The sequence below is a fragment of the Diceros bicornis genome, chromosome 36 (genome assembly GCF_020826845.1).
Source record: "Diceros bicornis minor isolate mBicDic1 chromosome 36, mDicBic1.mat.cur, whole genome shotgun sequence".
Lineage (NCBI taxonomy): Eukaryota > Metazoa > Chordata > Mammalia > Perissodactyla > Rhinocerotidae > Diceros > Diceros bicornis.
This window is the reverse complement of record NC_080775.1, coordinates 18,238,823-18,266,000: the sequence shown is the minus strand read 5'-3', so window position 1 is coordinate 18,266,000 and position 27,178 is coordinate 18,238,823. Positions and strand designations below refer to the sequence as shown.

Here is a 27,178-nt window from a genome sequence, read left to right as displayed (position 1 = left end):
AGTGTCAAGTGATTGACGTATTCTAAATATAGCTTCAGGAAACAAACAAAAGGGTGTGGGTGGGAAGGACACAAGTCTAGAATAAGATGTCAAGAAATCACCTTTTTGCTGAATGAAAGTCCTTTTACATAAGACACTTTGCTCAAAATCAATTTCTAGGAAAAAAACTTCACTTAATTCTCTCTCTTGATAAGGATTCTCCTAGTAGCTAGTTTATTCAGCAACAGTGCCTTTCAGCCTGGTCACCAGCCTCCTGAGTTTTCTTTTGCAAGAGAAGTAAATAAACAGACAAACAAACCCAAACAACAATAAAAAAAAAAATCCAGCTACATGGATATGGAATGTCCGAATGATTACTTCTTAGTCATGGAGATATCAGAAGTGGTTGTTTCAGAATTTCTACACCAGTGGAATGGGGTTGTGTGTATCCTGGGGGGACTTGCTGAGAAGGTTCATTTACGAAAGCATGTAGTTTTCACTCAGGTCCTACATTTGTTTGATATGACACCTGTGTTAAAGCAGCATTCACCTAGCAAATGTTCTGTCTTCCCTTAGACTATAGATTTGTTTATGATGATGGAGATTATGAGCAAGCTGAACTACTTCCCCCACCAGCTACCCTGTTCTGTTCTGTATTATTGTCCTTACTTTCCCGAGGAGCCCAGGGTTCGTGTAACTTGACCAGGTCACACACGTACTAAGTAGTAGAGCCTCAAACAGAATAAATACTATTTTCCACAGTCAACTCCAGCATTTCTGAGATGAGCTGTAGGGTTGAATAGTCCAATGAAAGAGAAAATACTGGGTGTGTCCCCCCAATCTGTACCATTTTGCTTTATCTTAAGAAAACTTAAGAGAACTATTTATGCAACTTCACCTTTAACAACAAGATGAGTGTAGGGTAACAAGGGAGGGTGGAGGGCTGGTCCCAGGACTCTAGAGACTTTCTAGTTTTATTCTCAAACATTGGGAAGGAAAATGGGAAGGCACTGAGACCTAGAAGTTAGAGAGACCTCAAAGCACTTCCTTACCCTGTTCATTTCTCTTCTCTCCTCCACTCTGGAGAGATGTAGGCGCTCTCAACGCTTTTCCCCTCCTCTGTCATCTTGGACAAGACTTCATAAGCCAAAAGAATTGGTGCATAAATATCTATCCTCAAAATAATAAAGTATGTAATCTCTTAAACATATATCCAGGAAGATTTATAAGTTTGGAAATTAAAACAAAGGAACTCCTAAATATATGAGTTATTGATTAATTCAGATTTGAACTGCCTTGATGTTTAAGATTTGTCACTGCTAATTTATAACAGAGATATTTATGATCTTAATAATAATGTTAGATTACATATATAATCCCTAAAGTCATCCATTGAAGAAATGTGCATACATTTATACATACATATGTACAAATATAGTCATATATATTATGGACATAGGATCAATTTATATTCAGAACCTGCTTTGAAAATTATATAACTTTCTCAATAGACCACTTCTTACCTAAAATCTAAAATAAAACACAACATTTTTGACCCAGAAACCTACAACTCTTCAGACCACAAAATATAAACATCTACAGTCAATCTAATGTCAGTTTGAAGGGAAGTAGAAAGGCATATGGTGATTGAGATGGTGTAGTTTCTTAACAGCTTATTCAGAACTGATGTATGTGAATAAGGTGTCAGAAAGATGCGTAAACATCTCTCCTGGTATTGAAGTGGTCCTGACAAGAAAAGCCAGACAACACCACAGGTGTACTATATAGAGGACACAGGTGCAGTGACATTGTTCCTCTGTGTTTCAATTTCAGACACCTATACTTCTTTGGCCTCATCTCCCATCCACCCAACCTCCAGGCACAGCAGATGGAACATGCCTTTTCTCTCTCTCTTCCTGCCTTGGCACAGGATGAGCTCTCTTGGCCTGGCACATCTCTTCCTAATTTCTTCTCCTAGAATATTTCATCTCATCCATCAATATCCAGCTCAGATAGAACCTCCTTGGTGACATTCTCTCCATTTCCCCCTGGTAGAATTAATCAGTCCCTTCCTTGTGAACCCACCATATTTTGCACTCCCTTCTATTACAGAACTCATAACCATGGACTTTAAAGCACTAATACGTTATACTTTAATATTCTGATCTAGGAACCCTGTTATTTTTATTGATATAATTGACATATAGCATTGTATTAGTTTCAAGTGTACAACATAATGATTTGATATATGTATATACTGAGAGATTATCACCACAATAAGTTTAGTTAATATCCCTCACCACAATAAGTTTAGTTAACATCCCTCACCACACATAGCTACAATATTTTTGCCTTGTGATGAGATTGTTTAAGATTTATTCTCTTAGCAACTTCCAAATACACAATACAGCATTGTTAACTATAGTCACCATGTTGTACGTTACACCCCAGGACTTACTTATCTTATAACTGGAAAGAACCTTATTATATTCTCTATCTTGCTCAGTGCCTGGCAAAGGCCCTCCACATGCTGGTGAATAAATGAAGAAATGAATGGATGAGTAGATGAGTAAATGAGGACCAGTAGAGAGAATTTAGTACCAATAGAATCTAGGAGCATCAGAAGGTACTTGCACACTTGGCTTGTTTCCGATGTAGTTTTCATACACATACAGACAAATGGTCAGAGAACTTGTTTCATAATAAAGTATAGACACCTTCAAATTCTGAATCCAGAGTTACTTTTCTGCTTTGAATAAAAGACTAAACACTGATGTATGGTCCTGAAACAACTGTGTTTGAAAATCAGGCTTCATGCAATGTTTTTTTTTTAAATCCTTAAGATACGGCTTATTACATTCATATTATACATCACATCGTCAGGATGCTGATGCTTGCTGTATTAACCGCAGTAGAGAGAAACTGTGGAAAATGCTAGTAAAAGGGTTTTGGCCTGTGTTTTATGGGAACATTGTAAACACCTCCCAAAGGACCATTAGCATGCAGAGCTGTCTAACAAGTAGTAAGCAATTCTTCTTCCAAAAGAAGGTAATTAGACAGGGTAAAGGGCAGTGTCTCTTGGTAACCAAATAACCTAATTTTCTCCAACAACTGCTCTCCCACAAACAAATGGACTGAGGGAGAGAGAGAATGGCTGATTTTCAACTTATATGACCGCTAATGACTACTTCTACGGAAGGGAAGATGCCTGTTAGTCAGCACCCCTACTTCAAAGAGGTTTGCGCAAATTCACTGGAAAAGCCACAATACGATATTAAGATAAGCAGCTGTTGGGAGCTATAAATCCTCTAAGCACCTTCCACTCGACATCCTTGAGGAAAACCTACTTATATTGTGTTTGTACATGGTTTTATTTGATCTGTTGAAAAAGTCTCAAAAGATTTTTTGCCATGACAAACTCTGTAATAAGGTTCCCAGGAGAAACACCAGCCTCTGCCTCCCAACTCTGTTCTATCAGGCCCTTTTAGCCCCTAAAATGTCGCTGAAGAGGCAGGCAGAACGCCGTCTAATGAATCTTCAAGAGGGTGAAATTAGTCCTTCTCAGTGTTCCTCTCTGGGGCAGATGTTCATCAAGTACCCCCCTTCTAACCCTGCCCTGGGGTCCTGCGCACAGAGCTTCTGCCTTTTGTTTTAACTAGCATCCTGCCCACTTTCATCCATCCCATCACTCCCTCCTGCCCTAAACTATTTGTTTTGAAATTTTTCAAACCTGTAGAAAAATTAAAAGCATGGTACAGTTAATATCTGTACATCCTTCACTCAGACTGACCAACTGTGAATATCTCTCTTTCTTCATATATACTCAATACTAAACGAGAGGCCCTCTTGATTCCTTGATAGTGCTGGAGCCCTGCCTGAGGCCAGCTCAGCTCTTGGGACCCAATACTTTCCCAGTGTCCTGGCTCAGGCAGCTGGACCCTGTGCCTCACACCCACAGTCACGGCCACTGGCTTTGGCCTAGTGACCCAGAACCACCCTGTCACTTTCTCCCAGATTTTGAGCATCACTGTTGTCTAAAGTCTGTCACTGCCCAACAAACACCTAAACATTCCCAAGAGTATACTAATATGATCTAATAAATACTATGTACTTTTAAGTGTATGAACTTGGGCAAATTAATTAACCCATCTAGGCCTTAATTCATCACCTGCTGAACGGGGATACTAACAGCACCCACCTCAGTGAGCTGTGTTAACAATTAAATAAGGTGCTTACCAGAGTGACTGGTGCACCGTCAGCATTCAATAAACATTAGCTATTACTATCGTCTTTATTCAAATATGTTCTTTGACAATGATTGATTTTCCAATTAGCCGACACATCAGTGTATTTTTTCAAACCTTTCCTCGCCCCAGGATGCTGCATCATAACCCATCATGACACAGAGGCCCTCTGCCATCTGGTACCCTCCTACACCTCCAACCTCATCTCCCATCCATCTCTCCATACACCCTGATTCCACGCACATGGGTACTTATCCTCCCAGAAACACAATGTGCACTTCCATTTTAAATTGCAAATTATTCTTAATTTAATTTTAAATTATTCTTGGGATAAATGCTCAAATGCCGTCTATCCTTACTATCAGAATAAAGCATCACTTCCTCAGGGCTGACGCAGGACTTTCCTTAGCTCCTCTGCTATAACACACACTTCCTTCAGGTTCACAAATGGTTGTTCATATGTCAGTAAGTCATGCCTTAGTTTACTACTTCCCTAGTAACCACTTCCTACCTAATCTTTTCTTTATGACGCAGTCTGATCCGTTGATCCTTTTCAGGTAATAGCTTAATCATGAGCAAGCATTAGAAGCCCTTGGGAATTGTTTCCAAATGCATGTGTCCAGCCCTCTGATGCGAACAACACACAGATTGTCAAGTCTTTATCGAGATTTCTACTGGACTCCTTAAACACATTCTGCTTAGTAAAGGAACGTTACTTGAAAGAAGTCCTTGAAAAGAGTCAATAACGTTCTTCTGCACAATCCCCACCTTGGTGAACGAGTAGGCATCATCAAATAAATCAGCAAGAGATGACAGATTTGACTTTTTTTTTTTTTACAAGTAGCTAATACATAGCAGGGCATTCTGACCCACCATATGGTTTTTCTCCGTGCTACAGCTCTCCTTGTAATTGTCAGAAAGACTAAGCAAGGATCTTAATTTCTCATTCTTCTTGGTATTAAACGTCTATAAGCTTGAAGTAATAGCTGTAAGAACTCAATAGACTTAATAATGCACTGTGAGAAATGCAAGTAGAAAAATTATTTTAAAATAGTAGCTTAAATCTTGGTACATATGAAAAACAGTGAATTATCCATATAATTACATTTTAAAATATAGTTCTGTTTTTAAATATGAGAGGGCAAAGGGTAAAAGGAAAACCTGAAAGTCATGAATACACTCACACACACACATATATGCATAAATGTGTGTGTGTGTGTGTGTATTCACAGCTGTCATGAACTAAGTGCAAAGAATCCATCTACGGTAGATACACAAAAGTTTGTATGTATTTTACCCATCAGACAAATTGTGCTAAAGAGTGAACTAGATTCTGGGTTCTACTGAGGAATTTAACCTCTAAAAGCCCCAAGACTTTTAAACATTTTATAAATCTCTGACATATCCTTAGGTACAAGTTATAAAGGTCTTAGGAAGAAATTTTATACTTTGAAGAAACTGAATAATCTAAATAAAAGTTCATATAGTAAAGAAAATTAAAGTGGGTTCATAATTAAGATATTAGTTGAATTTGTTAGGTTGATTAAAAGAAATACATGAAGTTATTCCATTTCTATATGAATCATACTGACAGACAAAGGAAGTGTACCTTTTTACTCCTTTAATATTCTAGCAAAAGATGTTTTTCCATCTTTCTGATATAGACTGGCTTTTTGATTCAATGCTTTTTAGCCTATCTTCATGTTAAGTCCATCTTCATGTTAAACACTTAAGAAAACAAAAAATTTATGTATGAAGCTAATTATAACAGTCACTACCTGTTATAGGTTGAATTGTGTCCCATCAAAATTCATATGCTGTAGTCTTTTTTTTGTGTGTGTGTGAGGAAGATTAGCCCTGAGCTAACATCCATGCCAATCTTCCGCTTTTTGCTGAGAAAGACCGGCCCTGAGCTAACATCTATTGCCAACCCTCCTCCTTTTTTTTCCCCTTTTTCTCCCCAAAGCCCCAGTAGATAGTTATATGTCATAGTTGCACATCCTTCTAGTTGCTGTATGTGGGACGTGGCCTCAGCATGGCGGGAGAAGTGGTGCGTCGGTGTGCGCCCGGGATCCCAACCTGGGCTGCCAGTAGCGGAGCACGCGCACTTAACCGCTAAGCCACAGGGCCGGCCCCCATATGCTGTAGTCTTAACCCTCAGTATCTCAGAATGTGACTTTACTTGGAGACAGGGTCTTTACAGAGGCAACTAAATTAAAATAAGGTCATTAGGATGGGCCCTAATCCAATATAACTGATGTCCTTACAAAAAGGAGAAAATAGGAGACAGACAAACAGCAGAGAACACCATGTGAACATGAAGATAGCCTCCTACAAGCCAAGGACAGAGGTCTAGAACAGACCCTTCCTTCACTGCCAATATCTTGATTTCACACCTAGCCTCCAGAACTGTGAGACAATAAATTTCTGTTGTTTAAACCACCCAGTTTGTGGTACCTCATCACTACAGCTCTAGCAAACAAATACACCATCTATGTTATTTTTCTTTCAAATGAAAAGTTTGCTTGTTCATTTTGGTTGTGGCGGTGGTTTAGAAAAAAAAAATGGTTGGCCATTTTCCAATTTTCAGATACAGCATGTGGACCAAAGAGCAATCAACAAATCTGTCCATGGGAGTGAGACATCTGAACAGGAGTAAACTTCAAGGTTACACCTACATGAAAAAGAAGACCCCTGGCTCACAGAAAATACTGCTTTCCAAGCAAGCAAAATTGGTGAGGTCACAATGCCCAGACTCTCAGACAGGATGGAGAGGAGAAAGCTGAGTCAAAGCAAAGTGTTCTTGTCAGAAGTCCAAATAAACAAGCTGTCTCCCGAGCTCTGCTGTCACCAGGTGTAAAGTAAAGGAAGGAACAGAAGCTGGAACTTTCTACGTATACCAAGGACATAAGGAAATAGTAAGGGAGATGTAAAGCCCTAAGCCAAGATGATTCTCTAAAACCTGATGACAGTTTTGGTGGAATGACACAGATGGTGAGCGGGTGACAGGGGACAGAGACTTCCTGAAGAGCTTTGACTACATTTTCCCAATTATGAGTCAATGGAAGATTCTACAAAGGTTCTCCCCTACTCCTGTGATCATCTTCCTGTTTTTTTCTCTCCTTTATCCTCAAACTCCAAAATAAGCAGATGGTGAAAGGAAGCATGGTAAGATCTGGGGTGGAGGTGGGAGGTTCAGCTCGTTTCCACCTCAGCTCTTGGTAATCAACACACACGCTTGGTCACGAATGTGGAATAATGATGAGATAAAAATGGGATACTTACTTATTGAACTGGACTATAGCAAATATTTTTGAGACATAAGCCAAAATCTCAAAAAGGACTTCTTCAGCATCTGATAATCATCAGACATGAAGATTTCCAGAAACAAATCAATAGGGAGAGAAGCGGACAATATTTGCATCTACAAAAGACAGAATAGGGAAGAGAGAACCATTCCTGGGTCCAACCAATCTATCTTGGGTAGGTTGCCCATGAAGACCTGAAATGCATGAATAATTAACCTTAAGCTAAGTAACTGATCTTCAGCAGTACTTCTAAAAGTTTAGGGTTCAACTGAAACATATCCTTTTTGTAAATTCAGTGTTTAATGAAACTCCATTTTCTTACTCATATTAGTTACTCCATATTAGATCACCATAAATTTTCAATTAATCTCCTGGGGCTAATTGAGTCTATGACTACTAAGACTTGGCATGGATTGGCCAAGCAGAAAATAAATAATGACAGAAGAAAATAGAGCATAAGTGGAAAATATATCATAATGTGAAACATATCTGAGAGTCTAAGAAACTAAAAACACCTGCAGAAATAATTATGGGTTTTAAAATGATATATTTATCTCAGTGGAAAAAAAGATATACAAAGATAAAAAATGTTTCAATCTACAAAATTATTTTAACAATCAAATCTAGTTTATAGGGTTTGTTGTTAGTGCCGTCAAGTCGATTCAGACTCCTAGAGACCCTGTGTCCTTCTAGCTCTGTTTCAGATGATGCTCCACTACTATTCATAGGATTTTCATGGCCAATTTTTTTGTTAAGTGGGTGGCCAGGTCCTTCTTCCTGGGAAGTCTAGTCTGGAAGTTCCCCTGAAACCTATCCACCATGGGTGACCCTACTGATGCTTTCAGCGTCACAGCAACATGTGGCTGCCACAGTACGACACTGGACAAACGGGTGGTGTGGTTCCTTGACCAGGAAACAGACCCAGGCCATGGCGATGAGAGTGCCAAATCTTAACCACCAGACCACCAGGGCTGGCAGTTTACAGGGGAGGAGTTCCAAATGCATGAAAACAATCCGAGAAAGAGGAAGATTTCATATATAATCATGCTCTTGTTCTCCCACAAAATTAAATTTAAAAAGACATTTGAAAGCTAATTATAAGTTGAAGTCTAAAATCTAAATTTTGTTTTAATACTTTCTAAAGGACGTACGTCTCCTAAAAGAAAAAAGTAAAACATTCCTAGTAGTATATAGGTTTATACTATAGAAAGAAAAAGCGACTCCTTGATTGAAAAGCTCCATATTTTTATACTGATATATTTAAGAAGAGTTGTTAAGAAGTCTCAGAACAGGTTCTACCATTCACAAAAACTAAGTGAATGCCTAATAAGATAGAAAGACATTTACAGGAAATCACAGTGGCAATAAATCTACTGCATTATTATTTATAGTTGTGTTTGTGACGAAGACAGCATAACAAGGCAACAAGCCAGCATTTAAGGGCTGAAAGATTTATCCAACCTTAAACATATCAGTCTCCACAGGCCTGGAGTCTGTAACCATTATCGCAGTTTAATCTGTCTTTGCAAAACAAAACTAAAAAATAGACTGTGTGTCTCTGTGATTAATCATTCATATTTAAAGCCAATCTGAACTAATAAAAGGTCCAAAAAAGCAGCACCAAGAACATGGTACTGGAAGACGATGGAATTTGTTTAGAATACCATGTTCTGAAAGTGTCATACAACCTTCTGTTAAATATTTGGTTCATTCTATTTTGTCATCCTGATTTGTATTCTGGAAGCTCTTGGAAGCTACAGGATTATTTCGTTACAACCACAACATATGTTGGTGAGCAAAATCCCAGAGCAATTGCAGAGTTCTTCCCCACGAACCCCAAAGAATAATGACACTCGAAAATTCCAAACAGAGTTGTTGATTCCTAAGGCTCAACTTTCTGCACAAAGGACGTCAGTTGGTACAACAGGGTGACCTATAAAATGATCAGTGGAAACTGTGTGAGTCCTGGCCATACATGGCAGAGCATATAGTAGAGCTCAGAGGATGGTGTACTCTGAATGAAAGTCGCCATGCAGTGGAATTATCAAAATAAAGCAAGCTGGCGGTCATCCCCTTAGCATTTGCTGTTCATCTTAGGAATACTGCCAGGTACATAAATGCAGCCAGGGAGAACACATGTCTTTAAGAAAATGAAGCAATAAAAAAAAGAAAAATCAGTGAAAGAGAGAGAGGGAGAGAGAAAGAAAAGAAGAGCAGAGAATAGAGAAATGAAGAGAACTAACTTAAGGCTGAATAAGCAGTTACTAACACTGCCCTCTCCACCCCCGACAAGCTGCTTTAACTTTGATGACCAGTACTTATTCGCAGATGTACATAGTTTTCTCTGACCTTGGCAGTATCAAAGAATTTATACAGTTAGCAGTTCTTGCACAATCTCTCGAAAAGAACAGCACAAATGTTCTATCCTTCAATGCCAGGCAGGCCTGGTTACTCCTATCTGCCTATTTTCCTTCCAGTAAATTAATTTACTTGCCTAGGTTCTGGTGCTAAAATAAACTACTAGTTCTTCGCTCCTTCTCTTTCTTCTCTCCTTCTTCTTCAACAAAAGACCTCAGGGATTTTCCCCCCTTGTTTTGATGAATTTGGGAGGAAAGAGCTAAATTATATGAAAAACTTAATTATCTCAATAGACTATATATTTATGCAAGGAACTAAATGCAAAGGATTTTAAGAATGGTAGCTTTTCCAGGTTTATTATTATGATAAATGAAGTTCTCTTACTGATGTATTTGTTCACAACACAGAGCCAAAAAAAAGTGCAAAGATTTTATATTACAATTGAAGACAACCTGGATATCATAATAAATCCAAGATAACCATAACTTTATGTATTAAATACCTTTTAGTACATAAACAATCGGAACAATAATCTTCCTTAATTCTAATTACAGTGCCCAGAAGTCACGTTTAACACTTTCTGCCTCTTAATAAAATTAAAATGCCTGTTTATAAAGCAAAGACCCCAATGAACTGAAAAACCATTTCTAAAGGGGCCGGATGTAAAGCCAGGTGCTCTCTGTGCACCTAACTTTACCCAGATTCAACTAATAAGAATGACTCACAGGCCTGCAACAGCCTCAGTCAAACCTCAAAACCAACCAGCACAATGCTGCAGGTGATTCAGACTTGAGTTCACTTCCAAGTATATTTTTATAAAAAAGAAAGAAAAAAGGACTTTCAGCATTCAAAAAAGTATGTGTTTCTTTGACTTTTGTGGGAAGAAGGAAAAAATAAACACTCTTCCAATTCTAAGTTTCTACTTCTCTTTACCAAGAAAAGTGGCGAAGTATGCTGAAATGGTGATTCAAAGTGGAATCTGGGCAACTTCTGATGAAAGAAGTAAGAGAATGATTTTTTTTTTTTTTTAATCATGATGCTAGGGAAAATTTACAAGGCTGACGATATCTGCATCTTCCTATAAGGAAGTTAAAAGAAGACTAACTTTGTGTGCACTCATCCTAAAAACACTGGTAGGAACCTTTCCCCAAGTCATCCTCAGCTGAAAGACTTAAACACTTGTAACTGATTTCCATTTATTCATGGCCTTGGTTACAAGGGAGTGTAACATGACCAATGAAAGCAGGAATCTGGAGTCAGCCCCCTGGATTCAAACTCTGACTCCAACCTTGTGATGTGACTGTGGACAAGTTACTTTACCTCTCTGTACCTCAATTTTTTCATCTGTAAAATGGAGATACAGATAATGTACAGTATATACTCAATAAACATGAACAATTATTATTTCCTCTGCCACGGTCTATTTCTTATTTAGGTTTTAACTAATGTTCTAAATAGGCAATAATATTTATAAGTAATAACAATAAACCCTTAAATAGTACTTACTAGATACCAGGTACAGTTCTAAGCAATTGATAACTTTTAACTCATGTAATCCTTACAACTGACTTTTGAGGTAGCCACTATTTCCCAGATGAACATGCTGGAGTGCAGAAAGATTAAGCCATTTGCCCAAAGGCCAACCAATAAACGGCAGAGGCAGAATTCAGACTCAGATAGCCTGGCTTCAGAGTCCAGGCCCCTAACCACAACCCTTAACCACTACCCTACTTCTTGAAGAAAACCATTTTAAATAAATCTCCTAACATCAAAATTTACGTAAAAGAGGACTATGGAAATTATAAGTTCAGTGTATAGTGAACATACATTGCATTCCAGTAACATTTTAACTGTAACATAAAGGAACAAGACTCAAAAAGCAAACAGATAAACCACAATTAACTTTCCTTCCAGTTAATGTTTTAGGAAACTGCAAGGAGGAACAGGTTCTGTCTTCAAAATGTTTGATACATAAGGTGAGCTAGGCCATCACTTACAACAAGCTTATAGAGTAGAACCAACAGCAACCTCGTTTCCCAAAGCCCATGGGGAGTCCCGCTAATATCTGCTGCATGCAACCAACAACCCCCGTGGCCAGTGGCCACGTTGCAACACTGATCGGAACTCAGCCCCTTCCCTGGCTCCAGCATGGAACCCACGTCCTGGGGGAAATTAACCAAGCTCAAAAGGGAAGTCACCCTCCAACCCCCATCTTTGCAATATCACTGACTTTAAATAGATTGATGATGTGAAGGACCAGAAGACTGGTTAATTGGTTAACTCATGGTGAGCTGGTTAACAAAATGGAAGCTTTATCTGGGAGTGCAACAATCCTTTCATGGCAGCTGTCCTCCCACTTCAGGGCCCAAAGCAGAAACATAGATCAGCAATTCTTCCTTAAGACTAATGATTTTTCTTAAAAAATAAGTTCAGTTGGAGCATCACAAACAAATGATGGCTGAAGATATACAACTAAAAGTTTGGGAAAAAATAAAACCATGGGTAAATGCCTTTTACTCTTTTACTCTGTAGCCTCTCTTCATGCTCACGTACTAATGTATTCCAATATGTTTCAACATATTCCAACAAATAGTTATGATGTAATTGTCACCAAATGGCCATAGACCTAATTACTATGACTAATGGGATATTTACTGCAAAGAGTGATAAAATATTTTCGTATCGTAAGAGCTTTCAGATTCTAAATTTACATACATATATCACACAATACTCCCTAGATCCATCCACAGGTAAATTGTGGCTTAGTTATCAGGGAATGAAAATTAACACCACAATGAGCTACCACTACACTGTCAGAAGAATGACTGAAATGAAAAACATTGACAATGCCAAGTGTTGGCAAGGATACGAAGCAACTGAAACTGTTACCCATTGCTTTTGGGAGTGCAAACTGGTTCAACCACTTTGGAAAACTGTTTTGCACTGTTTACTTAAGTTGAACATATGCATTCCAGCTGACCCAGCCTTCCACTCTACTCATTGAATAAAAATGCATACATACGATACCAAAGGTACATACAGGAATGCGTATCTCAGCATTACTCCCAATAACCCCGACTGAAAACCACCCAATGTCTCGCAACAGTAGAGTGGATAAATCGATTCTGGTATATTCATACAATGCAATGGTGTACAGCAAAGAAAATTACCCAATTATTGAAACATACCACACAGATGAGTATAACAATCATAAGGTCAAGTGAAAGAATGTAGACACAAAATGATTCCACTTCTACAAAACTCCAAAAACAGGCTGAATGAATTTATAGTATCAGGAGTAAAGATGGTGGGTACCTTTAGTGAGAATGGAGGGAATAATGATTGAGAAGCGTCAACAGAGGGCACGTAAAGTGCTGGTAATGCCTCTTTCTGGACGTGGGTGGTGGTTACGTAGGTGTGTTCACCTCGTGAAATCTCACCAGACTGAACACTTAGAATTTGTGCATTTTTCAGCATATATGTTACATATCAATAAGAACATTTATTTTTAAAGTAAAAAAAAAAAGGCCTACTTTCAAGCCCAATTGTGTGTGTGTGTGTGTGTGTGTGTATATATATATGTATTAGTCAGCTAGGGCTGTCATAATAGAATACCACAGATTGGGAGGCTTCAACAACAGAAATTTATTTTCTCACAGTTCTGAAGGCTGGAAGTCCAAGATCACGGTGCTGGCAGGGATGTTTTCTGGTGCAGCCTCTCCTCGGCTTGCAGACAGCTATCTTCTCGCTATGTCCTCACATGGTCTTTTCTCTGTGCATGCACGTTCTTGGTGTCTCTTCCTTATAAGGACACCAAGTCCTATTGGATTAGGACCCCACTCTCATGCCCTCATTTAATCTTAATTACCTCCTTAAAGACCCCATCTCCAAATACAGTCACTTTGGGGGTGGGGGTTTGAGCTTTAACGTACAAATTTTGGGGGGACACAACTCAGTCCATAACAAAGTCTATGATATTATCTTATTTATTAAAAAATAAATTCTTCTGGGGCCAGCCCCGTGGCTTAGCGGTTAAGCGCACGTGCTCCGCTACTGGGGGCCCGGGGTTCGGATCCCGGGCGCGCACCGACGCACCGCTTGTCCGGCCATGCTGAGGCCGCGTCCTACATACAGCAACTAGAAGGATGTGCAACTATGACATACAACTATCTACTGGGGCTTTGGGGAAAAAAAAAAAAAGGAGGAGGATTGGCAATAGATGTTAGCTCAGAGCTGGTCTTCCTCAGCGAAAGGAGGAGGATTAGCATGGATGTTAGCTCAGGGCTGATCTTCCTCACAAAAAAAAAAGTTCTTCTTTTTCTTTATGTAAAATTTTCGCATTTTCAATCTCTAAAACTTTTAAATCTCCTTATTATGAGGACCACCTAAAAGTACCTAGTATTTCCCAAATAATTTTGAAAGTCTTTATAAGTAACATATCGTTTGTAAAAATATAATTCTAAGGTTTTCAAAATTATATCAAAATTATTTTTCATTCAAGAGCAGGAATAGAATCTAATTGTAAGACATTTTTAAATAGAGCCTGGCGATACTGACCAAACACCTTTCTAATACCAATTATATACGTGCCCTAGCCACAGACAAGTAATATATACTGACACAAGTCACTTGTTTAAGAAAACATTTAAAAGAGATTCTTTCAAATTACTTCATCTAACATACGCTTACCATTACTTACCAAGCATTTCTGCAAATACTCTGATGAAACCACTTCTATTAAATATCTAGCTACGTCATAGCAGCTTTTACTTATTTTCAAATGGTAGCAAAATACAAGCACGGTTCTAACAGAATAGAGATTAAATTGCCAAGGGAAAAATATAGTTTTTAATTCAGCATTCCTGCCAAAGACACAGGTTTTCCTTCTCTGATAGAAACAAGCTGGCACTTCAGGTTCTGATGTCTGTGTAATCATTACCCCAATCCATGCCACAGCAAACACCTCATTCTACTGAAATTCAAGGAGATGGGCCTTTATTTCAAGGAGATGGACCTTGAGGGTGGATTTTTTTTTTTGTCTTCTTACATGCTCACATATGTTTTGGCAATATATATCTAAATTTACATTAAGTAGTTTACTGGCTCTCTTTATCCGTTTATAATTGTGTTTCAAGCATAGAATTTCACACACATCACCAAGAACACAAAGTCAAGAGAAAGTTATCACGAAGAAAAACAAATTCCAGTTAATTTCATCACAGTGTGGCAATCCCTCCTAGCCTTACGAATTAAGTTCTCAAAACTCCGTGAAAGGAGAATTCACAGCCAAAGAGACAACTGGAAAATGGGGTCCAGTGATTGCTTTTACATGACATTTTTACAGAACTAAAATGAGCAGTTATGGGCTCTATACAATTTATTTCTATTCATAATATCTTGCTCACTGGAAACATATCAGCTTTTCTTTCCATGCAATGTTGACAAGCTGCTTGCCATTTTGCGTGGCTTTGCTGCAGCTACTGTGACTCCTAAGAAGCTTCTTCGTTTCTGCTCCAGGTGATCCAAGGTTCAGCCTCAAGGCGAAGACTCAGAGTTGGGGAGTCTAGCTCCCCAGGTTCAATCTCCTCGTCCCAGAGGCAGAATAAATACAGATGCTTGAAATGGAAAAGGCCTCGGGGAACTTTCCTTTAACTGACTCACCTAAGTTACTATTTCTCAGGGCCCTTCACTCATACTCAGGACCATGACACCTGAATTCTGCCCATGGCAGCCTCAGGCCAACGCACACACCTTCAGCTCCTCTGACACCATTGGAACATTGCTCCAGGGCTAGGCTTTGCTTGGCTTCATCTTCCTTTCTCTTTCTAAATACTGTCTTAGCAAAAAAGCTCCACTCCTTTCTTAATCAACTCTCTTTTTCTAACTTCCTGCAACCAAAACAATTCCCAATTGGCATAGACCAGAATCAAAACTTTTCCAGTTGCCTGTAAGTTACTCAGACATCTCGTCGGAGTGTTCGATGTTGCAAGGAGGGAACAGATGGCTGGAGAGGGATCATCCTCTGTATCAGGAAAGTGTGAGGAGGCACCAACCAGCCAAGAACAAAAGCCCCACGGATGCAACAGGTGAATAAGTTTAAGCTCAACTGTTGCTAACTAACTGTGGGCGAGAAACGTGGCAGAAGGGACACAAAAAGGAGTGGGGGAAAATGGCTTTCTTTCCAAAAGAAATGGAACAGCTTTTCCAGTTGAAAACCAACGTTTTGGGGAGTGAGCTGTCACTGGACAAAGGATTATTTACAAGAGCACTAGCAGAAGGTGGGGGTCCTTCAGCCAGGAAAGCAGATTCTCTCTAGCACTTTCCTCCCCCATTTCCTCTCCACTGAGAAGTGTTAGATGAAGATACACGCCCACCTACACCCGAGGATACTGTAGTCTCTACACATAACCTATTATCCTCCGAGGTCTGGCTGCCTATGTGCCTCCTCTGGTAACTGACAGTCCTTTCTGTTACCATGTATGAGAGAATGTATATGTTAGGGATCCTGACACGGCCTGTCTAGCGGACAGTTCCAAACTGCTGGGCTGGAATACACCACACATCAACTGAAATGAAGGTTACATCTCCAAAGGCAGTTTAAATTGTATCTCAAAGACATCACATGCCCTATTTAACCTTAGTACCCTCAACCATTGCAAGACCAAGGACAATTTTCTCTTTTACAATCCAAGCCCAAAGTCGGAAGACAAAAACTCAAGCTAGAGGAACACCAGTATCCCAACTTCATAGCTGGCAATGTGGATGCCCATCGCCTGCCCCTTTCCCCAAAAAACCCCAAACCTGTCCTATTTCTGCTGGGGTTCACTCATTCTGCTATGAAGAAATCCTTTATAATGAATTTTACACTTGTCTCTTCCTAACTTGCCAGGGAAGAGTGTAATTATTACACACAGTCCCATTTAAAATTTAAATATATTAATTATGACATTAAACGGCACAATTTTCACTTCAACTAAAAGTAAGTACAATAATACCATATAAATCTTAAGGATGATGGTGTAAAAGCACCTTTTTTAAAAAAAAAACTAAATTCATTTTAATATACTTCTCCAAACCATGAATTTAAAAGCTCCCTTACCTGACGAACAAAACTATTTGAGGTAGTGTCTGACGACGTGCTCCCATCCGATCCTTTAAATCTGTTTTTCCTTCTAGCTCCTTTCCCATAGGACTACAAACAAGAAAAAAAAGACAAATAAGATTATTAGGCCCCCTCACAGGAATCTAGGCCTAGTTCTAGAAATGTCAAAGACCTAAACAAGGAATGAATTCCCATCCTACGAGCATTATTAAAAAGTTATTATTGGTGGAATCACAAATATTTATTTCAAATCAGTGAGTTTATGGAGAGAAGAGGTTTCTAGACAAAGTATTTAGTAACTGGTGAATTAAAACAAGTTACGCTATCTGTTAGCATATCTGTCGTCAAGAGGCAAAAGCCACTAAAGATAAAGCATTTAAAAATATGCATTTAAGTGCAGGAAGGCTGAGGGAGCAGCAGGAGGGTGAGAGAAAAGGTAACTTGTCAAGACCTCAGCATGAATGCAATAGATCATGCATAATAAAATACTGTTTTCCAGTGGGGCCAAGCATTCATTTTTCGCATCGTTTCATATTTTAATTTGTAATTCCACAGGTACTCATATATTGGAAGAACTTGCAAGAACTGCATATGGTGCCTGAAGAACATTTTGCAATTTGAATTCTGATTCTCTCTTTTTTTTTAAATATTTATTTATTTATTTATTTAGCGTGTGTGTGTGTGTGTGTGTGTGTGTGTGTGTGTGTGTGTATGTGCGCGAGGAAGATCAGCCCTGAGCTAACATCCATGCCAATCTTCCTCTTTTTGCTGAAGGAAGACTGGCCCTGAGCTAACATCCGTGCCAATCTTCCTCCACTTTATATGGGACGCCGCCACAGCACGGCCTGACAAGCGGTGTGTCAGTGTGCGCCCGGGATCTGAACCCGGGCCGCCAGCAGCGGAGCTCACGCTCTTAACCGCTAAGCCACGGGGCCGGCCCTGATTCTCTTTAAATGTATATATATGTAGGTCTAGACGGAACATGATTGAAGCATGGTGCCAATCTTTCATATTATTGTATGGATTGAGAGATAGCTTTGAGAGATGGTGATACAGCTATATAAGTGGGAGTGAATTATATGAAATTAAAATACTTTGTAAAATTTTCTGGCCCATTGTTGTAATGTTTGAATATGATGTGAAAATCTTGCTCTTTAACAACTTAGTGATTTGCTGAGAAGGCAAGAAAAATAAATTTTATGGAATAATCATAACAATAAAATAAGCCCTTAAGAACAAGATGTTAAAAGTAAGAATTTGTTTCAATAATAGGATTGTGCCAAGCACAAACATCTACAAATAAACTTGCTTTTTCTACTATTACTACAGCTTATACGCAGAGCACTAAGAATAAATTATGCCTCCATCTATGTTTAATTCTAGGCACAGATAAAGTTATTGCAAATATTGAATATTAAAATATAAGTGAAAGATGGCTCAACACTGCGCTTTACAGTTAAACGTACATAGGTTGGAATCCTGCTATTTTAGACATTAAGCAAATTTCTTAACCTCTCCAAGCGTCAGTCTTCCCTTCCTTAAAATGAGGATATTAATACACACCTCACAGGGTTGTTTTAAGTATTAAATGAAATAATACATTAATAGCATTTAGTATAAGATCTAAAACATTATAAAGGCTCAAAATAATATTTTAAAAAGTGATATCCACATTAGGGTGAGAGGTGTGGAGAAAAATTAGACTAAAATATATAACGTGTTTAGAATGATTAGGCTCCCAGAGACTTCATTTGATTATCAGAATTTACAAAATTTACTTTTTCAAAATCACCATGTTTGGGTTTTGAAAATGCTACTTTGTTGTATTTTATATATCCATATGGTTTTCATTAAAATGGAACTATCTTATAAACCATAATATACGTAGCACTTAGGCAAGCTGAAATCCATTACAAACATTTGTGTTATGAGTAATTTAGATGAATTTGCAATCAGGGAGAGAGTGGTATAATCTTAAAGCAAAAATGTTTCTTAAATATGTTTGTTCTCTTGCAAATATCTAAGGGATTTATATAATACAAATGTGTTTCCATGGCATTTAATTAACTCTCAACTTCATAAAAGGCAAGACAATCTAGACTGGGCTTTCATAATGTATTATACAAGGTTCTCCTCACTTAACAGCTTATGCTTCTTACTTATGTAAACATTATTCAGTAAACTGTTGAAAAATAACATTCTTTCAACAACGTTCTTCCTTTTCCAATTATTATGTAAAAGTCTGGACAGAAGTGTCTTCTAAGGCCTAAGAACGCTAAAATAAAGTATGAACATTTCCATAAAATTTTTAAAAAATTACATTATTCCACATGGGAAAATACTTATTGCCTTGAAAGCATTTTTAAGGCCTAACAGGTTTCTTTGGGGGAAGATGGGGGCAAACCTATGTTAAATACACTATTTATCTTCATGAGGAGCATAAATTGTCTTTTAGAACAAAGAAAATATAACCTCATCTCGTTATCATGTGTCCTTCTAGTATCATTTTGAAATGGGTAGAGCGTCTCTGAAATTCTATTACTGTCATTTCTTCCAGATTTTTAATGATAAATATGTTTTACCATTTAGCTGCTTTGGTGTGTAAGCTTTTTCATGGCTGCTCACAATTGCATAATAGGCATTGTGAGAACTACACAATATTTAAGACATTCAGTCCCAGCAGAGGCTCAGTTCTCTGCAAGCAATTAGACACATTTTAAAAATTACATTAATTTTTCCAGGCCCCTGGGAATACTGTTCATAAACATTACTTCAGGTATACTTAGCTACCTATGCAACGTATGTATGCCGGATTATCGCAGTTTTCAACTGTACCAAGACACAGTTTGTACCCTAAAAAGCTATGGAACACTGAATCACATGCAAACAGGTGATAGTTTTGAGAAAAATATATTGTCTTTCAGTCACTTAAATTTATGAGGGATGATTTATTCAAAGTATTAACTTGTTTAGGCCTTAATAATGTTACAGCAAATCCTTATTCGTTATACATCATATTAAAAGCCAAAATAGATAGGCTTAATTACACCTCTATTCTGCTATTTTACTAATTTCAGCAGTAATTTCTCTCCTATCATCTTCTTTTTTAACTTTTAACTGTAGAATGACTCAATGACTAGTTATTTTTTTATAACAATATCCAGGATCAAGAAAAAAATTAAAGCATCTTTTGGAAAGATAATAGTCCATTTTTATGTACTTTAAACAATGTTAGTGAAAATTTATACCACCATTACAAAATGAAATTTCCTTTAGTCGAATGCATATTTAAATTTAAGTCCATCTGGCCGGAATTACTTGTTCATTAGTTACTCTAAATCGTTGAAAATAAAAAGAAGAGTGTTTCATACGAAGGAATTCAAAAAAAAAAAAAAAAATTAAGGCCAAACTTCCCCCAAATGGAAAAAGACAGGAAAGATTAAGTATTCAGATATTTAGTTGACTAAATTTGGAGAAGAAGTATAGTTTTCTTACTTAATTTGCTACTTCAAAGGCAGCTACTTTTATGACCAATGGTTTATCCAAATATTTTTTAGCAACACTAAACATATGAATACCCAATATAGGAGACAGTTAACAATCAAAACTGCCCAGGTTTGGCCAGAGTGCAAAATGTAAACCATAACACTCTCAGTGACACATGCAGACCCCTAAGTTTTTCTTGGAACACAGTCCTAAAAGGCACTAATTTCCACGCATTGCCCATTAGTTATATGCAGCTTAATAAAAACAAATTATGTCACCATAGTAAAAAGGAAAAAAGAAAACCATATATTTAAAGTCCTTTACTTCTCCTAAAATATCAACCAAGCTAAGATTTCAGAGACTAGGGAAAAAAAAGATTTATGAAATATATAAATGACATTAAAAAGATATCCAACATTCTTCATGACGTTAACATCAGCGTCATGTGAATGAATGTCTTCTTTGATAACTAACTTTCAAAATTGGACTGTAGTCTTAAAATCAGCAAATAAATGGTCACATTTCCACAGGTAATTAAAATCTAATTTCCGGACGATTGAAGCAGACAGTAGTAGTAAATTATAGAAGCTGCCAGATAACTGGAGATTTCAGCCCAGTCCTGCACAGAGCTGGCTCAACAGCCCCTGGGGACAGATTTAAGAATGATGCCACATCTGTGGTTGATGGATATGGTGACAGTTCTCCTACCTACAAACTACTACTCCCCATGAGCATAACGCTGATGGCTGAAGTCAGCTTCATCTCTCTCAGTTAGCATTCATTGATATTTATCCCTTTGAACTGGGGACTTTCCTTGTCTTATGGTCTAAAGCAAAGAAAGCCAAAACTATCCAGAGAGGAATCAGACGTGAAATCTCCTTTACCAATAGCTTAGTGTGAATGAGGCTGTCAGATCCTTTACTAGGAGAGAAGTAATTGAGATTACCTCCCTACAAAAAGGAAAACATAAGTTGTTTTTTATAGTGCGTCAGTTTACACAAAAGCAGAAGGGAATCAAGAGGCAGCATACACAGAGCTTTTCGGGGGGTCTGGCAGGTACAGAAGGGAAGAGGCAGGAGGCCAGGAAGCAGAGATATGCCTAGTGGGGACATGCAGGGGCAGGGAGGTGGCAGAAGGGCACAGACCAACCTTGCCCTCTTCCCAATCTACCTCCAGGCCAGGCTTGGAGAGAACCGTCAGACAGACCCAAGTACTCGAAGTGGTGTTATCATTAATTTTAACTCCCTGTCATTGTGAAAGTAAGTAATGCCATATACTATTTGTAGGACACAGACATGTCCCAAAGTCACAAAACAAAGAGGGCCACCACCTCCTGCAGGGTTAACATATTTTGTTCAGCTTTTCTTGAAAGGCCCAAGGCTACATACCGGATAATTCCAAGGAATTAAATACAGCAGCAGGTAAACTAAGTCTTTACATAAAAGGAAATACAAAAAGACAAGACACATACAACTCCAAGACCAATTAAACCTCAATCACTCATTTAGTCGGATATTATATTTCGCATTTTAGAACACACTCAGAAATTGCGGCTGGCACGTTTTAAAATTTCTCCCATGAAACACCAGAACAAATATACCACTCCGTTGGAAAGTGATGGGGGTTAGGAACGAAAGGTTTAGCAAGGCATAAAACACAGGACCCATGACCACTAAGTTTGGAGACCGCAAAAGACTAAATTAGACGTCGGACCTAAGAATATTTCTGGAACACAGTACTGATATGGTTCAAGAGCCACGGGAGCATGGCTGCGGCTCTTTTTAGATAAAGCTCGTGCTACAGCGATGCAGGATGTTGCCATTACCAGGCTGTATTACTACAACATGCTTGAAAAGCATCTGGCAAACTCAGCTGGGGCGGAACCAGCTGGGTTCTGTTGCTAGGAGCAAAACAAACAGGCCCTCTGGTTACTGTCTGTTCATTTTCAGGTGTAACTGGAGGTGCTGGTTACAATCTCTTTGAGGCCTAAAGTGCTAAGATACCGCTCTCGTTGCTCGTCCATTTCCTCTTCTGTCACCATCCTATTCTCTATCCCTTTCACCTACTTCCCATCCACCCAGCCTTCATACAGGATCTAGTCAACTCCCCGGGGAATTACCTGTGCCATACTTTAGACTAACACTGTCCAAGAGAAATATAATAGAAGCCACACAGGTAATTGGAATTTTCTAGGAGCCACATTAACAAGGTAAAATGGTGAAGTTAGTTGCAATAATGTATTTTATTTAGCCCAACATATCCAAAAATATTATCATTGCAACATGTAATCAACATAAAAGTTACTGAGATGTTGTATATTCTTTATTTCATATTAAGTCTCTGAAATCTGGCATTTTACATTTATAGCACATCTCAGTTCAGACCAGTCACATTTCAAGTGCTCAGAGGCCACATGTGGCTAGTGGCGACTATAGTGGACAGTGCAGATATGGAGCTTTGAAGGAGAATCCTACATTAGGCCCCTGATTTTGCAGGTAGATTGTGTCCAAGTTTGCACTGAAACTGTTCAACAGGCTACCTAAAAAGCGATTCAATTTGCTTAAATCAGAACTTTCAAGAATTTGCAGTTAGATTGCTACTTGCTTCTCATGTAAGAATACATCCATTTGTTTATGCCAGTGTGCTGGAGGGAAGGGGTTGGTATGTATGAGCGTGCCCCAACCCCAGGCAGGATTATTGACATAAAAAAGGAAAATGGGCAGTCTGTGAATCTGCATCTTTTGCTTTGTTCCTATAGAACTTGTAATACAATCCAGAGGTGAAATAGAAAGGATTCTTAAAACAAGTGATTGCTTAGAAGTACCATTTGCAAGTAAAAATTCCATTTCTAAGTAGAATTCCTGTTACTCAGTGCCACACAAAAGGGGGCTGCTCCTCAGACAGCCTCCCTTCTCAGGCGGTTTTACTGCTGGCCGGTCCTGCCCAGAGAGATGGAATAGAACCTTTGCCAAGTTTCTTAGCCCTATGATGCCATGATTTATTAGAGATGAAATAAACAAGGCAATCTTTCCCTGAAATAATGGATGTGATATGAACACAATTCAAGGAAAACTGCTTTCATTGTTGGAAGGTAGAGAAAACAAGGAGATGGATGTTGACGCAGTTGAATCTTTATGCCTCTTACCTGCTTATAATACCCATTCCTCCCTTTCTGCTCTCTCTCATGCATCTATGCCATCACTTGCCTATTCCTGTGGATTCAGTCTTTGAAACGTCTCACGCGTAGTCCTGTCATATCCATTATCTTTTCTCTTTTTAGTTTAAGCCTTATTACCTCTTGTCCAAATTGTTATATCCATCTCCCTTCTGGCACTTCCACCTCTGGACTCCTGAGACTCCAAATTGTCCTGCAGAACATTCCCAGATGAATCTTCTGAATGAGCTGCCACGTGGCTCCTTCACTGAACCCCTTCCACGGTTCTCTATATTGTTCAATACACTACACGTTCCAAGCCCCCAAGATGTGGCCTCAGATTGCCTTGTCAGTCTTACATCTAACTATGCCCAATCTGTGCTTTTCCATACTCTTTTAAAACTAGAGATTATAAATGTATCCTTTAAGACTCCTAGCTCCTGTGACTTTGTTTCCTGTATAGCTCTCTACCCTCTCTCTGAATATCTCTGTTGAAATCTGACCCACCCTTCAAATCTCTTCTCAAACGCCACCTCTTCTATGCAGTCTTTACAGACTACTCCAAGTAGAATATTTGTGATCTTTACTCCTTTGAAACCTATAAGATTCAGTTCTTCTCCCATAGACCCATGCTATACAATTGTCATACATTGGTCATACTTGCAGTTACTGGAATGTAGGGCAGAAATTGTGTCTCCCCACATCTGAATCATTTCCACATTGCAGCTGCATAAAAAATACTTGTTGACTTACGTTTAACCATGTAAATCACTAAGTAAATGGGGACCTCTTATCTGAATGGTCATGCTTTCTGTCAGCCCTAACTTTGATCTCCAGGAATTCAGGAACTCTATTTTTATCACAGGAATAAAAATTAAAAAAAAAAAAAAATCCTTGAAGGAAGATCAAAGAGAAAGGAGGGTCTAAAAGTCCTTTCCTCTATCAATATTCAAGACCTTCATCCTGGAATAACCGAGGTCTCTGAGTACATTTCCCATTCTATCTAACCTGGTAAGTGTCTAGATAAAATCAGGAATCTAGAACAATCGTGACATGTGTCGGTAAGGATTCAGGTCCACTGGCAGAGGCTCGAAGGAAATGCAAGTGGTTAGTTACATGTTCCCAGTCTGCTTTACAGCCAGACAGCCCAAGGGAGACAAATTGAGCTGTTTTATCTCTACGAAACAAATGGACTTCTGATTATACAAGTTCTTGGTTTCTACATTCTTCTCCCATCTCAAACCAAAGTGAATTATGTATTTTAAGTGGTAAAAGAAAGGGGAATAAAGTTCCACACTTATGCCACTGGAACTGCCATTCTTAACAGTCTCAAAACATCTAGAGCTGTCAATTTCCACCACCTATCAAAACAATAACAAGCAACAAAACATTCCTAACCTTTATTACCTTGTCCCATTCCTGCTCTACTTACTACAGTAAATACTACTTTAACATGCCCTCTCTTGAGCATTATGTATATATAATCTCACCACAGTTTACAGTCTGGCAAATGTAGACTTGAAATCAACAAGCCAATATCGTTAAGCAAAGAAGAGACATTTCTCCAAAATGATGCTTGAAATGTAACTCTAAGCTCTTCACATCACTCGCCAAGCAGCCCACAGCTAGGAGTCTTAAGTCATTTCCCTGCTAGGATAAAAGTTGAGAGAGACTTTACCGCTGAGACCTAGAGGTGTCTGGAATCCAAACTGTACCTGCCAAAAGCCTTACGTAAAAGCCACCTTATCGTTGCCCAACGCCTACAACTGACATCTCCTATTTCACAACCGGCAGCTAACTGTAATTTTTCCAGAAACCGCTAATACTCATAGGAGAGGAAGGTGGTCCCTGAGCTCCCCGAAATGGCTAACATTTCAGGGAAAATGAAAAAAAATAAAAACTTGAGCGTCCCCTACTCGCTCTCTTCTTAAGAGAAAGGAACGAGGGGTCCAGGCAAACCCTGGCAAGCGCCCGGAGGGGAGCTTAGCTGTCAACGCGGTGTAACGCCGCAGGTGCGGGAGGTGTTCAAGGCTGCTTCCAGAGTCAGGGGCAGAGCGCCCCTACCCACGCCACCCCCCACGCCCACCCCCTACCCCATCACACGGCCCCCACTCCGACCCCAGCTCAGAGCACGTCTAGAAGGGTCGGCGTCGGAGCAAGAGCTGCGGGAAGCGGAGCCCCTCCCGGCCACCCAGACTCACGATCTTGAGCAGGTCCAGTCCACTCGCCTGGTTCATGTCTCTCCATGCGCCTCTCCCGGGAAGGGGCGAGGAGGGCTGACCGGAGCAGCCCGCGGGTAGCCTCTGAAGACCGGGAGGTCTCCCCCGCCCCTTCCCACTTGCTTTTCGGAAGCAGAGAAAAATGGAAGCCTGAGAAGAGCCAGGGAAAGGCGAAAAGGGGCAGGGGCACTGGTGCCAAGAGAGGACAGTGGGTGGCAAAGGGCGAAGAAGGAGGAGGTGGCGGAGGAGACCCAGGCAGGAGGAAGCGGCGAGGCGAGGGATGCTAGGAGAAGAGGCGCCCGGAGAGATGGAGGTCGGCGCCCGGGCGGCTCACAAAGAAAGGAGAAGGCGCCGCGCTCTCGCTACCTGTGCGGCCGCTCCGAGCGCCCCCGCGGGAGCCGCGTTCTCCAGCAGTTCCATCTGGATCTCCTGCGCCCCCGCCGCCGCCGCTGTGGGAGGCGACTTGGACATGTCGCTTTGGACCATTGGCGAAAAGTCGGCTCGAAGCAGCCGCCAGCCCCTCGCGGCGGGTGCCCTCCTCCCCTCCCCCGCCCCCGCTCCGGGGGCCGCCCGGGGCTCGGCGCGGCGCTCGCCGGCTCTCAGGGCGCGGGACGGGGCCGGGCCATTTTGAAGAGCGAGACGCGGGGAGCCGGGCGGCGGTGGCGCGGCACGCGGCCGGGTGGCCGGGGAGAGGGGCTCCCTGCGCGGTGCGGCCGGGGCCGGGCAGGGCGAGCGCAGAGCGGCGGCGGCGCCGGGGCAGGTCCTCGCCGAGAGGGAGGGAGCTCGCGGAGCGCGAGCCCAGGGGGAGGCGCGTCGGCGGGCGAGAGTGACAAGGCAGCCGAACCGCCGAAAAGTTCCCCGCAGGCGGCGCGGGCCGCGTGGGCTCCGGCCCAGCCGCTGCGCGTCGCCGTGGCACGCGCGCTGGAAAGTTTTCAAAGCCGCGAAAGCGAGGCCTCGCGCCCGGGAGCTGCCTTTCTCCGCCGCCGAGCTCCAGTCCCTCTGCTCCCCAGCCGCCTCGCAGGAACCCTCGCAGCCCGCGGGCGGGAACAGGTCGCTCTCTTCGGAGATTGGGGAGGGACCATTCGTCAACCGAGCGTCTGAAACCTACGAAGGCCTCGGGCGCCGCGGAGGGCAAGTGTCGACGAAGGACATCCAGTCAGTAGTGGAAGGCTCTGACGAGGGCAGTAGTGACGAGCCAGAGCAGAAATGGGCCTGATAACCTGAGGATTGCGGTCTCCTGGGAATCTGCAGCTGGCCTCGCCTACCAGGTCCACATCGACCACTTCCAGACCCTAGTCAGGGGTTTCCCCTTTATGACTCCCGTTTGT

General features: G+C 40.4%; 1 protein-coding gene across 2 annotated transcripts in view; it reads right to left on the bottom strand.

Moving 5' to 3' along the window:
- The window catches only part of CACNB2 (calcium voltage-gated channel auxiliary subunit beta 2), a 356,001-nt gene extending 329,655 nt beyond the window's left edge, over positions 1 to 26,346 (bottom strand). For both annotated transcript variants that reach the window (XM_058532512.1, XM_058532513.1), the window contains exons 1-2: positions 26,217 to 26,346; positions 16,989 to 17,081 (exon numbers count right to left, since the gene is read on the bottom strand). In XM_058532512.1, coding sequence (XP_058388495.1) covers positions 16,989 to 17,081; positions 26,217 to 26,336 — 213 coding nt within the window. In that variant the 5' untranslated portion in view covers positions 26,337 to 26,346. The remainder of the gene's footprint in view (positions 1 to 16,988; positions 17,082 to 26,216) is intronic.
- Between the last annotated feature and the right edge of the window lie 832 nt (positions 26,347 to 27,178).